This window comes from Sphaerodactylus townsendi, linkage group LG05 (genome assembly GCF_021028975.2).
Source record: "Sphaerodactylus townsendi isolate TG3544 linkage group LG05, MPM_Stown_v2.3, whole genome shotgun sequence".
Classification (NCBI taxonomy): domain Eukaryota; kingdom Metazoa; phylum Chordata; class Lepidosauria; order Squamata; family Sphaerodactylidae; genus Sphaerodactylus; species Sphaerodactylus townsendi.
This window is the reverse complement of record NC_059429.1, coordinates 132,940,340-132,955,006: the sequence shown is the minus strand read 5'-3', so window position 1 is coordinate 132,955,006 and position 14,667 is coordinate 132,940,340. Positions and strand designations below refer to the sequence as shown.

The window sequence follows — 14,667 nt, the reverse complement described above, 5'->3', positions numbered from 1 at the left end:
GAAAACCAGAAAGCAATCCCTCCTCCGTCCCTCTCCCTCTGTAGCATAAAGAAACCATCCATTAGCAAATGGCAAGCTGTGGTCTGTGTGTGAATGGTTCACCAATCCGAGGTATGCAAACACACTGTCCAAAGAGTATTGAGGGAAGGGGGTATAGAGGGGTATAGAGGTGGTTGCAGGAATTTTTTTTATCACTGATGCAAAATCCTGAGAATCTGGTTTCTTGATATTTAATAAAGAGTAGTTTTCTAATCCTTACTGATGGGGGGGGGGGGAGTGGGAAATGGATGGGAGTTTCTGCTAATTTAAGAACATAAGACCATAAGAACAAGCCTGCCGGATCAGACCAGAGTCCATCTAGTCCAGCTCTCTGCTACTCACAGTGGCCCACCAGGTGCCATTGGGAGCTCACCTGCAGGAGGTGAAAGCAATGGCCTTCTGCGGCTGTTGCTCCCGAGCAACTGGACTGTTAAGGCATTTGCAATCTCAGATTAAAGAGGATAAAGATTGGTAGCCATAAATCGACTTCTCCATAAATCTGTCCAAGCCCCTTTTAAAGCTATCCAGGTTAGTGGCCATCACCACGTCCTGTGGCAGCATATTCCAAACACCAATCACACGTTGCGTGAAAAAATGTTTCCTTTTATTAGTCCTAATTCTTTCCCCCAGCATTTTCAATGAATGCCCCCTGGTTCTAGTATTGTGAGAAAGAGAGAAAAATTTCTCTCTGTCAACCTTTTCTACCCCATGCATAATTTTGTAGACTTCAATCATATCCCCCCTCAGACGTCTCCTCTCCAAACTAAAGAGCCCCAAACGCTGCAGCCTCTCCTCATAAGGAAGGTGCTCCAGTCCCTCAATCATCCTCGTTGCCCTTCTCTGCACTTTTTCTATCTCTTCAATATCCTTTTTGATATTTCTGAGGATCTAATGGTGCACCGCCTCTGCTCACCTCTTGCCTTAAAAACCCCACAAGGTAGAAAATTAATGCAGCTGCCATGAGTTGGTTGTGATTAAGTGACACATTTTACCTTCAGAGAAGTCTGGGGGCAGCCATCAGAGCTCAAAAGAAAGGCTGCTCCTTCATTTAGCACATCCCGATCTCTGAGTAAAGTCCAATAATTGTTGCGATCCGAAATGCACATTGTATAGCAATTGTCCAATTTAGGGTTTTTTTGACACATTGGGGGCTAAAAATTTAAACATAACTCTCCAGTTTTCTGAAATAATATTTATCACCAGAATAACATCAAATAAATTTACGCAAACCCACAACACATTTTGGGGCATCAAACTGAGGAGGGGCCATTGCTCAGTTAGTATAGAAGGTCCCAGATTCAATCCTCAGAATTTACAGTTTTAAAATGTACAGTTCTGCTCTTTAAATTTGCTTCTCTCAACACTGACATGCTCAGCAGCGCGGAAGAACCGCGGCCAGAAATACAAGTTAAATCGAATGACGGTTCGGTTCGTCAGAGCGAAGGTTGAACCAGGAAACTCTCGAGGTTGCTGAGAAGCCTTGCTAACAACCAGAGACTGCTTTTCGCTCAAGGCTTCAAACCTCTCCCCTTCCAGAAGAGAAAGGAAAATGTCGGCACAACACCGGCGCTTGTCATTCGCAGACAGTGTGGAGCCTCTGAACTGAAGACTGGTATACATATTAGGATCCTGACCCTGTCGCTGTGCCGGCTGATTGGAGAAGCAGCTCCTGCTAGCTACAATTCAGGATTCAGCCCTAGCCACTCACTGCAGGGATCCTGGAATACAAAGGTAATATGCTCCATGTCTGAATTTAGGTTTTGCTGTCTGCAGGCCCAACTAGTGTTGACGTTTAGAATCAGAACTGTATTAAGATGGAGTAGTGAAGAAGAAGAAGAAGAAGAAGAAGAAGAAGAAGAAGAAGAAGAAGAAGAAGAAGAAGAAGAAGAAGAAGAAGAAGAAGAAGAAGAAGAAGAAGAAGAAGAAGAAAAGGAGGAGGAGTTTGGGGGTATAAATCCAAACTCATCTTCTTTTTCTTTCTCTCCTGAGACTCAAAGGGGATTTTCCTTTCCCCCACCCCCAAACAAACATCCTGTTAGGAAGGTGGGTATAAACAGAGCTCCTGAACTGTGCATTAGCCCAAGGGGTCACTCAGCTGGCATGTGCACCTATGTTCAAGCCAATCTTGGTTCCCCAGATAAGCCTCCCACAGCTCAAGTGGCAGATGGGAATCTGTCCTCCCATCCAAGATTAGAGTGCACCTGCTCTTAACCACTACACCTTCATATGAGAACAGGTCTGCATTCCATTGCAATGGTCATTATTGTCTTCTATTGTTCTTGGCGTTTACTGCATTGTTTTATAACTTGTAAATTCCTCATTCTACAGGGCTCATGCCTTTGCCTTAAGCAGTTTGCTGTTTTCGCTGTTCTAACCCAGCCTCTGACCTTTGTATTCCTAGGCCTATTGCGTTGTTCACTGGCTGTCTTATGTTCTCTGACTACATTTCCCCCTCTTTCTTTACTCTGTAATCCACCTTGAGTCTCATCGACAAAAGCAGCTATGGATAAGCTAAATAAATAAAATAAAAATAATAGCAAGTGGTTTGATGAAGCACCTTGGAAGAGGGCTAGAGCTGTGGAGGCTTATCTGGGGAATTCAGATTAGCCTGTGCACTCCCACACACGCCAGCTGGGTGACCTTGGGCTAGTCACAGCTTCTCGGAGCTCTCTCAGCCCCACCCACTTCGCAGGGTGTTTGTTGTGAGGGGGGAAGGGCAAGGAGATTGTCAGCCCCTTCGAGTCTCCTGCAGGAGAGAAAGGGGGGATATAAATCCAAACTCTTCTTCTTCTTCTTCCACTTGATTTTTGGAGTATGAGCAAACCCGATCCTGGAGAGGGATAAATAGCGACCCTTCTGTAACGACCCAAAGGACCCCAAGAATATTATTTATATATATTTCTGCTTTAAAATCATATTGGCAAAAGCCAGTTGCCAAAAGCACTCCTATGGGTGTAGGTAGCAGCATGTCCAAAGGTCACAGGTCTGCTTTACAAAATCTAATCAATGGATGAGTTACCCCAGCATAACCTGGAGGTCTCATTTTGTTTGTGGGCATGATCTTGATTACCACACCTTGCTATAGAAACTGTTGGGGAAGACAAAGAAGATGGAAAGCTACATTAGCATCAGTTGCTGTTGAATTTCACTATTCCTCTTCTAGCTAACAGATGGTTCCTTTCCTCTTGCATTTCTTAACCTATAGGATATGATCTCCCTACAAGAAGACATCCCCCCATCCTGAATCAATCAAGCCTCTATTCAAATCTGGAATACTGGAAGGCAAAGACTGTAAGAGTTACTTTGCATAAAGCCATTCTTGTGCTTCCTGACTTAATCTTAGGACCACATTGACTCCCATTGTCCCAAGGTGTAGAACAATACAAGAGTCGCTTAATTAGTTGCCTTCACCCAGCAAGTTTCTCCAGCATGGGAAATTCCAGAGAATCTAGAAAAAGGAAACTTAAAACTCACTTGTTCCCGCCTCTTCCTGGGCAAAAGGGTATAAAAGCTCAGGGTCACCCCAACACATGTGCGCTCTTGGCCACATGTTCCCTCCTCTCTGGTCATGTTGGTCTTGGAGACACAATATCGCTCTTCACTGGGTCTCTGTGCCATGATGGATTCCTGCCTTCTACTTCTACTCTGCTAAGAATCGTTAGGTAATGTATTACCCCACAACAACCCCCATTCCCTTATCTATTATCCAATCTATCTTTCAAACCTTTTTTATATACCAGGAACTTGAATGTATGCGCTCTTATGTCTCACTGTGTGTTTGTATTTTGAACCAAATTTATATAAATATTTTAAACTCAATTTGGACTCTTGCTACTCTGTGGAATATCCATTGCTAGAATTCCTTCCTCGTATTACACAGTCTAAAAGATCCCCTCTTGGCCCCTCTCACTGCCAACGTGAGAGCTCATTCCCCTTTGCTACTTTTGTGTGCTGTTACACTTTTTAGCAGCTGGTGGAGAATCCCTTTAATAAAACCCTTGCCCCTGTTAAGGCCGTAACACTTCGTAATGGCAGATGGTAATAATCCATCTCTCTTGAGGTACAGTTAATAATTCAAGATATTTGGTTACATGCCCCTGTTCAGGGAGTATTCCGAAAGAAAGGGGTGAGCCTGATTTATTTGCTTGCCCCAAAAAGAGATGGGATTCCTGCTCTTAAAAGGCTGCTTTTTAAAATTCGGAATCTAACATACAGAGATCTTCAAATAAAGTTCCTCTGAGTTTTGATCTCACTCTTGCTTTTTACATTTAAAATGCCTGGTAAAGTACTTCAGAGTTAGGTGGTGGCGTAACCTTATGGCATTCCAGGATGTTATGGATCACAATTCCCATCAGCCCTGGCAATTGGCCATGCTGGCAGGGGCTGATGGGAATTGTAGTCCATAACATCTGGAGTGCCAAAGGTTCGCCACCACGGTACTAGAGCCTATTTTATATGCCTAATACAGGTGGTGGTTGTTAAAAAGTTCGGCTGACTAGATACTGCCTGGGCCACCTGTGCTAGACAGGATTGGTGGGTGAGACAAGCACCGTTTTCACCTCTTCCATTCCGCTGCCATCCACCACGTTGTCTGGGGTCGTCACCACCACCACCTCCTCCATGTGAACGCTCACGTCAGGGGTCGCCATCATTAGAAAGGAGAGAGCGGCAAAAACCACGGCGGGAAAGGCCCCTCTTGGAACCTCTGCCCTGTTTCAAAACAAATTCTCAAAGTTAGCCTGCTGTTGCTGACTGGCAGAACGTTCAGTTTCCTGCATCTGAACATAACAAGGATCAGGAACTGTTTTTTTCTGACTATCCTTTGGCCTCAGCTGCACTGGGTTATGCCGCAGAACACCATGGGCCAACCAGCTCTCCGCTTCACTTCTACCGCTATGCCGTTCTAGGGACAAAGGATGATGGCGTAACCTTTCGAGACCCTCGTATGCCCAAACTGCAACCCAAAACCCACTTCTATTTATCGCGAAAGTGCCAACATAGCAATTTAAACCTGAATACTGAGGGTTTTAGTATAGAAAAAACGGTTGGTTCTAAGCATGCATACTGGGAGTAAGTTTATGGTGTAGTCGGTGATGCGGCTTTGAAGCCTTTTCGAGACCAAGTGCCCAAACTGCAACCCAAAACCCACTTATTTATCGCAAAGTGCCAACATAGCAATTTCTAAATCCTGAATACTGAGGTAATTTCAGTATAGAAAAAACGGTTGGCTCCAAGCATGCTACTCGAGTAAGTTTGCGGTAGTCGGAGATGCGCCTTCTAGCTAACCAGTGCAACACTTTGAACGGGTGAATCACGACCCTAGGAGGGAGTTTACTTCCAGAAGCAAGCCCCATTGCCAGCAACCGGAAGCTCTACTCCCAGGTAAAGGACGAAGATTTAGTTCTTCCCATGAAAACTGGGGTAGGGTTTACCAGCCTTTAATAGGGTTACTTCCTACACTGCTCTTCAAAACTAGGTCTTAGGGTTTAATGCTAATAATCTTCCTAAAAATAATTACTATTATATCACATTATGAACTCTGTGCAACTGGGTGCTCCACAGAAAGGGCTCTGAGTACACCTCTGGCACCCGCGCCATGGGTTCACCACTGCCCTAGGGACAGCATCAACCACAGAGAGCTAGCTTTAATTAGCACTCCTGTTCTCCTCCGTGGCTTATTCACTGCTTCGCTTCCCAAATTTAGATTTGCTCTGTTGTACCAGCTTTGTGCCAGGTTGTTCTACCGGTCGCTTAAAGGACGCGAGTGGAAAAGAGATGAATAATTGACAAACACCTTCACAGCAGGGCAAGAGTCTTCTTCATCAGAATTTCCAGGCGCCAGAAAGAAATTTCTGGAATACAGAGAGAAACAAACTACTCTGGAAGCTGAAGGGAAAAGGAAGAGCGGAGATGACGGGGTACTTCCAGGGAAAGAAACTCAGTGGGGAAAGTCTGCATGAATGGGAAATGGTCACAGGTCTGGAATCCATGCCCTGTGAGGAGAGACATAGGGAGCTGGGTATGTTTAGTTCGGTGAAGAGGTGACATGATAGCCGTGTTTAAATATCTGGAGGGATGCCCTGTTGGTGAGGGAGCAAGCTTGTTTTCTGCTGCTCCAGAGACCAGGACCAGGAGTCACGGGTTCAAGGGGAAGGAAAAGAGATCCCACCTAAACATCAGGAAAATCTTCCTGACATTAAGGGCTGTTCGACAGTGGAATGCCCTACCTCGGAGTGTGGTGGAGTCTCTCCTTCCTTGGAGGTTTGAAAGAGAAGCCACCTGTCAGGAGTGCTTTGATTGTGCGTTCCTACATTGCAGGGGGTTGGACTGGGTGGTCCTTGGGGTCTCTTCCAACTCTATGAGTCTATGATTCACACCTAGCCGTGGGCAGAGGGCAAGTGTCTTCACCTTCAGATATGTTAATGGATCTTTTCCCTTTCCTTGCATTTTATTATTTATTTATTTATTTCATCCCACTTGTAAATCTGGCTTCCTCCCCGGCGGCTGCTGCACACAGGCAGGGATCCAAAAAATTTTAGTAACAGGTTCCCATGGTGGTGGGATTCAAACAGTGGCGTAGCGCCAATGGGGCTGGGCGGGGCACGACGGGGGCGTGGCCGGGCATTCCGGGGGCAGGGCATTAATAATTTCTGTGACTGTAAAAAACTCTTACTGTAAAAAATAAATTCCTAATTTCCAGCTGGTATCTTTCTGACCATAATTTAAACTCATTATAGCAAGTCCTATCGTCTACTGCCAACAGAAACAACGACTTCTCCTCTAATTGACTGCCTGTCAAATACTTAATACTTTCAAATACTTCATTTTGTTCCTAGAAATCAAAAGAAGGATACTTTCCTTAAACAAGGAACTTTACCATATTTCTAAAACATGTTTTTAAAGCAGCCCAACAGGGAGAATGATCCTGCTTACCTTTCTCACAACCAGCCACACATAGGAAACAACAGGACTTTTATGATTTTTTGACCCAATGGAATTTCTAACGAAAAGCAGACCCAATTAGTAACCCTCCTCGCACACACAAATAATTAGTAACCCACTCTCGGGAACTGGTGAGAACCTGCTGGATCCCACCTCTGGGCGTACAACAACAAAACAAAACCAATATATAAAATCTAATTCAATAAAACCGTTCCAATAACTTAGATAAAATCAGACGGCAACAAAATCCACCGCCCCGGCCGAGGCGATAGTTGGAATGCTTATGACCTCTCCAGCTGACCGGGTGGAAAAGCGGTGACAACAAGGCTGTTTTATTGGTGTCCTGGGAAATCCTCCTGTAGATCCTGGGTAGGCCTCTAGCCTCCTTAGGGAGTTTTCTCCATTCCACCAAACGGGGCCAAGGGGGGGTCAGAAAAACTCTGGCCCTCGTGGAGGCCAGTTGGATGTTTTTGTGGCTGGGGACCTCTAACAGGTACTCCTGGGCAATACGGGGAGACGCAGTCCCTCAGATATGCAGGTCCGAGACCGCTCATGGCCTTAAAGGTGATTTCCTCTGATTTTCCTCTGATGCCTGTAACTGTCGCTAACTAGAAGCAACCTTGGCACCTTCCCAGCGGGAGGGGGCAGCTGAGAACTATCGCTGCTTTGGCCTGAAGATACTCAACTCCTTGAGATACTCAACTCTCTTTCTGTTGTATTATTCTCACATTCCCTCGGAACCAGAGAAGGGGGATTTATGGCAGGAACTCTGGGGCAATAAAGGCAACTGTACATTTGTGGTGTGGCACAGCTGGCTTACTGACTTCGGTCTCAAGGCCTGACAAACTCAGAAGTAGTTATCATTCCATTCAGCTGAGGGCTGCAGCCCATGAAAGCTTAAGAGCATATTCTTAACTACTAAATTGCCCTTATCGCCCTGCGCACTGGCTATATATTTGGCCATCTGCCAACCCCCTCCCTCCCAGGGTCTGATCACTGGGGTCTGATGCCAGACGTCTCTTGTTATTAATTATTTATTGAAGGTTATTGCTGCTATAGTTTTAAGGTTTTGTATTATTTTTAACTGGGGCTATTCGATTTGTTTTATTGTGTTGTTGTCTGTTGTTGTACACCACCCTGAGCCCTTCGGGGGTAAGGCGATTTATCAAATCGAATAAATAATAATAATAATAATAATAATAATAATAATAATAATAATAATAATAATAATAATAATAATAATAATAATAATAATAATAGAAGAAGAAGAGTTTGGATTTATATCCCCCTTTTCTCCTGCAGGAGACTCAAAGGGGCTTACAATCTCCTTGCCCTTCCCCCCTCACAACAAACACCCTGTGAGGTGGGTGGGGCTGAGAGAGCTCCGAGAAGCTGTGACTAGCCCAAGGTCACCCAGCTGGCGTGTGTGGGAGTGCACAAGAAGAAGAGTTTGGATTTATATCCCCTTTTCTCTCCTGCAGGAGACTCAAGGGGCTTACAATCTCCTTGCCCTTCCGTGTGGCCGTAATCTGGTAGATCTTGTTCCTAATGTTTCACCTGCATCTGTGGCCGGCATCTTCAGAGGCATATCACAGAGAGAAGTGTGAAGATGTCAGCCACAGATGCAGGTGAAACGTTAGGAACAAGATCTACCAGATTACGGCCACACGGCCCGGAAAAACCCACCACAACCTGCCTACGTCAGTCCATCAAGATCAGCTCTCCAGGGTCTCAGGTAGGGGTCTTTCACATCACCTCCTGCCTGGTGCTTTTTAAACTGGAGATGCTGGGATTGAACCGGGGACTTGTTGCACGCAAAGCTGACGCTCTACCAGTGAGCCACAACCCTGCCCTACTGAAGCCTGCATGCAGACTCATGAGAGCCTACGCAGTCAAGCACATGACCACCATAGCATAAGCTGTCACGTCCCAGCTGCATTTGACTCAGTAGACTGTGGCTCACGAATTAAGTCACCAAGGAACTGGTTAAGTCTTTCCAAGTGCCGCAAGCTGCTACCAAGTCTGGTCAGCTGGGCTGAAAACAGTGCAAAACTACAGGAAATGGAAACCAGAACTTTTGCAAGGTGAGGCAGCAAATGTCATGTTGCGAAAGATGCGCAAGACTGCAGCCAGCTCCCCCCACCCCCACCAAAAGCATCCCCTGCAAAAGCAATAATTGAAAATGAGGTATGAACTGAGCAGGGAGAAGACAAGTTTTTAAAGACATCTAAAGCCTTTAACTTACTGGTAACTGAATGTCCCATTTCTTATGACAGTCCTGACTCACTTTGAGAGCCAGTGTGGCGTAGTGGTTAAGAGCAGGTGCATTCTAATCTGGAGGAATTGGGTTTGATTCCCCGCTCTGCCGCTTGAGCTGGGGAGGCTTATCTGGGGAATTCAGCTTAGCCTATGCCAGTGTTTTCCAACCTTTTCGACGTCATGGTACGCTTGACCTCACTCTTCATACCGTGTTTCTTAATTTTTGCTCCCAAAGATGCGCTATGTCTTATTTTCAGGGGATGTCTTATTTTTCTGTCTTCTGTTCGTCGGGCATGCTTCCAAACAAAAACTTTGCTACGTCTTACTTTCGGGGGATGCCTTATATTTCACACTTCAGCAAAACCTCTACTACGTCTTATTTTCCGGGGATGTCTTATATTCAGGGAAACAGGGTATCTCACAGTGCCCCTACCATCCTCCCCCCACCTTCCCCTCCCAGTTCCCCTGCTAGCCACCCCCTACCTTCTCCTCCCAGGGTGAAGGGAAGCATGGGGGGGCGGAAGTGGCTGCTGACCTTCGGGGCAGGCCCTGCACCCTGGCCCAGCTCCATATCCTTGCTGGTACCGGCGGGAGACACTGCAAAAGTGAGAGGGGCCGGTAGCATTGCTGTGGTACCCTGGGACATGCTCACAGCACCCCAGGGTACCACGGGACCCTGGTTGGGAATCGCTGGCCTATGCACTCCAGCATATGCCAGCTGGGTGACCTTGGGCTTTGGAGCTCTCTCAGCCCCACCCACCTCACAGGGCGTTTGTTGTGAGGGGGAAAGGAGATTGTCAGCCCCTTTGAGTCTCCTACAGGAGAGAAAGGGGGGGGGGGGATATAAATCCAAACTCTTCTTTGTGCAATCCGCCTTGAGTGGCTGTGGAGAAGGCAGACTATAAACAATGTAAATAAGCAAAATCAATAAATATTGCTGCAAGTATGATTCTACTGTCTAATTCTCCATTATTTAATGCATCACGTCTGGTGGTTCCAGACCTTCTAAAATCCTTAACGTATTTATTATTTGAATGTCCCTTTTTGGTGGCTGCCTGACTCATTCTGTGTAATCCGCCTCCAGTCCCCATGAAAAAGGTAGATGATGAATAATGTAAGTAAACATAGCTTGCCGTACATAGGATTCTACTGTGTGGATTTGCCTCATTTAATATGTCACATTAATTCGGATAGACAAATTGAAACATTGGCACATCAACTGCTTTGCTGCCCTAAATCTGCTAATATCAGATCAAAATATTCCAATATTCTTTCTAGGATACCTAGTGAAATGGGAGAATCAGGTAGACTTCCTTTCCTTCTGGACAATTCTGACAATGAAACTTGTGAATTGGTAGCACGATTTTTACTGGAGGTGATGCACAATCAATAATTTATATTCTATCTTTAACCTTTGTATTTGTGTACCTTTTCTCTCAGGTTTTTTTATTGTGTTATGATTATTGTTATGCCAAATAAAGGCTTATTATTATTATTATTATTATTATTATTATTATTATTATTATTATTATTATTATTATACACATAACAACACAGCACAAGTGTCTGGAATACATCTCTGAATATCGAGTCCTTCCCAAGGACCTAGGATATTAGAGGTATTTGCGTAGAATATGTGCAGTTCCTAGAAGAGCTGCTTTCTGCAGCATGTAGACTGATGTTCTGTCCAAGTTTAGGCTTTCCAGATGTTTTTCAAGATTTCTTGGATTCCCTAGAGCAATCAATTACTAGTGGGATTACTGTTGTTCTTTTGCCACAATCGCTCAACTTCAATTTGTAGGTCCTTGTATTTTGTGATCTTTTCCAGCTCTTTGTCCTCAATTGTGTTAGTCAACTGGCACAGCAACATCTATGATCCAAACATGTTTTTTCTCTACCACTGTTATGTCTGGGGTGTTGTGTGCCAGGTGTCCGTCTGTCTGTATTCTAAAGTCCCAGAGTATTTTTTGCTTCTTCATTTTCTGTGGTATTCTCTGGCTTGTGCTCGTACCAGGTCTTGCTACAGGGCAGGCCGTACTTTTTGCAAAGGTTCCAGTGCACCATTGCTGCTAGCCTATTGTGACGTTCGAGATAGTCAGTTTGGGCTATTTTCTTACAACAGCAGATGATGTGCTCCACGGTTTCATCACCCTCTTTGATTATTATTATTATTATTATTATTATTATTATTATTATTATTATTATTATTATTATTAATTCGGATAGGATGCTTCAGTTATACTTAGGCTAGGCTTCAGTTGTCTGGTCCTTCCAGACCTTCCAAAATCCTAATGCATTTGAGGACAGAATGCTGCCCTTTTGAGGATTGTCCTGACTCGGCTCATGCATCCTCTGTAGTCCCCAAGTGAAAATGGACTATAAATAATGAAAATAAATAGTTTGCTGTACGTAGGGTTCTGCTGTGTAATTTTGCCTCATTGAATGTGTCGCTTTAATACTTTTGCTACGCTTCAGTGGTCTGGAGCCTCCTGACCTAAATCTAATGAATTGGTTTTTGAATGTTCCATTTTTTGTTATTGTCCTGACTCTGTGCAGTCTTCCTGGAGTTTCTGTGAAAAAAGTCAGCTATAAAAAATGTAAATAAATACAGCTTGTTGTAAATACGATTCTACTGCATAATTTTGCCTCACTTAATGGGTCATGTTACAGCCAGCTGATTCCAGCCGTGAAAGCCTTCAACAATATATTAATACTTGTGCTAGGTTTCAGTTGTCTGGTGCTTCCAGACCTTCTAAAAGCCTAATGTGTTGGTTGTTATTTATTTTATTTTAATTGTATTTGATTTAATACCCTGCCCTTTCCCAGGCTCAGGACGACTAACAATTACAATCAATCAATTCATATCAAGATCCATAATTCCAATAAATACTATATATCAGTGATCCCCAACCTGGGGCCCCCAGAGGTATGTGGCAGAACATTTGGGGGTACGCAAAAAGAAATCACATGATTTATTTGTAGCCAGCCCCATACCTGAAGAACTCAGGGCAGTCCACAACACAAGATAACAATCATACAATCATACAATATCGATCAACCTAAAAACAATTACAATATATAACCCTGTAACAACAAAACTTGTTTAAAATCCATAAAACCATACAACTGATTAAAACCTACCAAAATCCACAAAAATTATCAAAATTAATAAAAACCTGTTTAAAAATTCATAAAACCTATTTAAAAATTCATGAAGAAGATGCTTGATGCACCACTGGGTTTGCTAACAGGGAGGGGCAATTTTAGGGAAATGGGTTGCCCAGGGGTACACAAATAATTAAAAGGTTCACCGCTCTGTATTATGAAAGCTGTATCATTGAAACTATTTCACACAGATGAGATTTGTCAGACCCAATTTAGGACAGACAGATCCAATTTCCTAACTTTTCCCTCCTTAATTAAATTTAGGCCCCTGGCCAGGAAATATTTTAAAATGAAAATTTTAAAATATTAAATAATTAACTAATAGACATCCTGACTTGCTCTGTGTAATCCTCTTCAAGTCCCTGTGAAAACAGTGGACTGTAAATGACATGACATAAATATATATATATATATATATATATATATGACATAATGACATAAATTTATATATATATATATATAAATTTATGTCATTATGTCATATACATATATAATGTGGACAGGATATAACAAGATAAAAACGCACTAGATAAAATTAATAAAATCATAAAACAGACGGACTATAAATGACATGAATTGTATCTATCTCGATATAAATACATACAGATATCAGGGAAGATTACAACACAAGATAAAAATCAAACAAACGTAAAATAGGTGGACTATCAGAGACAAAAATTATTGATATAATTTATGTCACTTATAGTCTGCCTATTTGCCCTGAGATTTAGATAGATTAGATAGATAGATTAGATTAGATAGATTACAACACAAGATAAAAATAACACAATCATAAAATATCGGTAACCCTGAAAACAATTACAACGTAAAACTCTCTATAACAATAAAACTTATTTAAAAATCCATAAATAAAACCATAAAACCCATCATATGTTGTATACACATATATGCACGTGTGTCTATGTGACACACAGACACGTGTGTGTATGGAAGAAGAGGCTGAGAAGCCGACTCTGCCTTTGCATTCGGCGGAGTGGGGGGAGACTGGCCAGCGCCCGAGCCGTGGGACACCCCGTCCCAAACGACCCCAGCGCGCACGCGCACAAGCGCCTCTTCTCTCCCCCCCCCCCTCGCGTGCCGCGCGGCGGAGGGGACGGGGGGCGGAGGCGCGCGCTGCTCGGCGCGTTGGTGTGTGAGGGAAGCGGAGAGGAGGGGCGGCCGAGCGGCGCTGCCGTCGTCGCCGTCGCCCCGCCGTAACGTCCTGACGCTCCGCAGGGACCCGCCGGCCGGACGAAGGGGAGGGCGGAAGAGCGGAGGGCCGTTCCGCCTCCGGGCTCGCTTACCTCAGCCGCGGCCACCCGTCTCCGGTCCCAGCGACGGCGGGAGAGGCAAGGAGGGCCGGCCTGAGGGTGGGAAGGAAGGAAGGGGGGAAACGTCTGCCTGCTTCTGTCTATGTATGTCTGGGGAGGAGGGGGGGGGAATGCTCGGGCTCAGTCGCGCGCCGCCTGGCCGCCACTGCGCAGGCGCACACTTCTTGCTCAAACCCTCTCCTCCCCCCCCCGTAATCCGGGATGGTACCTACCTCAGGCGGGACTTTCAGATAACAGGAGTGTGGAGGAGAGGGGAGAACCGCCGGTTGGTTGAAGCCGCTCGGATTTAATTTTTTTTTTTAAAAAAAGAAAAGGCTGCCTGTGAAGTCGGTCCCGCGGGGTTGCGCAGTGCGCCTGCGCCGACCAGGAAGGCTCCTCGCTCTCCTTGCGCTTCAGCCCGGTTGTTCGTGTGCGCGTGCGCCGAGGAGGGGCTGCCTCGCGCGCCTGCTCGCTCGCCCCTGGAGCGCGCGGCGTGGCGGGAGCGCGCATTTCCCTGCACTCTGGGCTTCTGCAGTTTGATTGAAAGGTCAGGGAGGGTTGTTGTTGTTTTATTATTATTATTATTATTTATTTTATCATGCTAACCTTCACCGAGACATTTGCCCTCATTAAGGAGTGGCTACTAGAAATGGATTACCAACAATTACAGAGTTTGGCCAATAAATCTTGCTCACCAATGAACGTGGCAATCCCATTTGTACAGGGAAACCTAGCCTACTACCCGAATATAAGACAGTGTCTTATATTAATTTTTGCTCCCAAAGATGTGCTATGTCTTATTTTCAGGGGATGTCTTATATTTCTGTATTCTGTTCGTCAGGCATGCTTCCAAACAAAAACTTTGCTACGTCTTACTTTTGGGGGATGCCTTATATTTTGCACTTCAGCAAAACCTCTACTACGTCTTATTTTCTGGGGATGTCTTATATTC

The 14,667-nt window shown here is 44.6% G+C and overlaps 1 protein-coding gene across 1 annotated transcript in view; it reads right to left on the bottom strand.

Moving 5' to 3' along the window:
- Nucleotides 1–13,854, bottom strand: part of GMEB2 (glucocorticoid modulatory element binding protein 2) — a 35,442-nt gene extending 21,588 nt beyond the window's left edge. The window contains 3 exon segments of the mRNA XM_048496046.1: nt 2,721–2,723; nt 4,555–4,749; nt 13,710–13,854. Coding sequence (XP_048352003.1) covers nt 2,721–2,723; nt 4,555–4,691 — 140 coding nt within the window. The 5' untranslated portion in view covers nt 4,692–4,749; nt 13,710–13,854.
- Between the last annotated feature and the right edge of the window lie 813 nt (nt 13,855–14,667).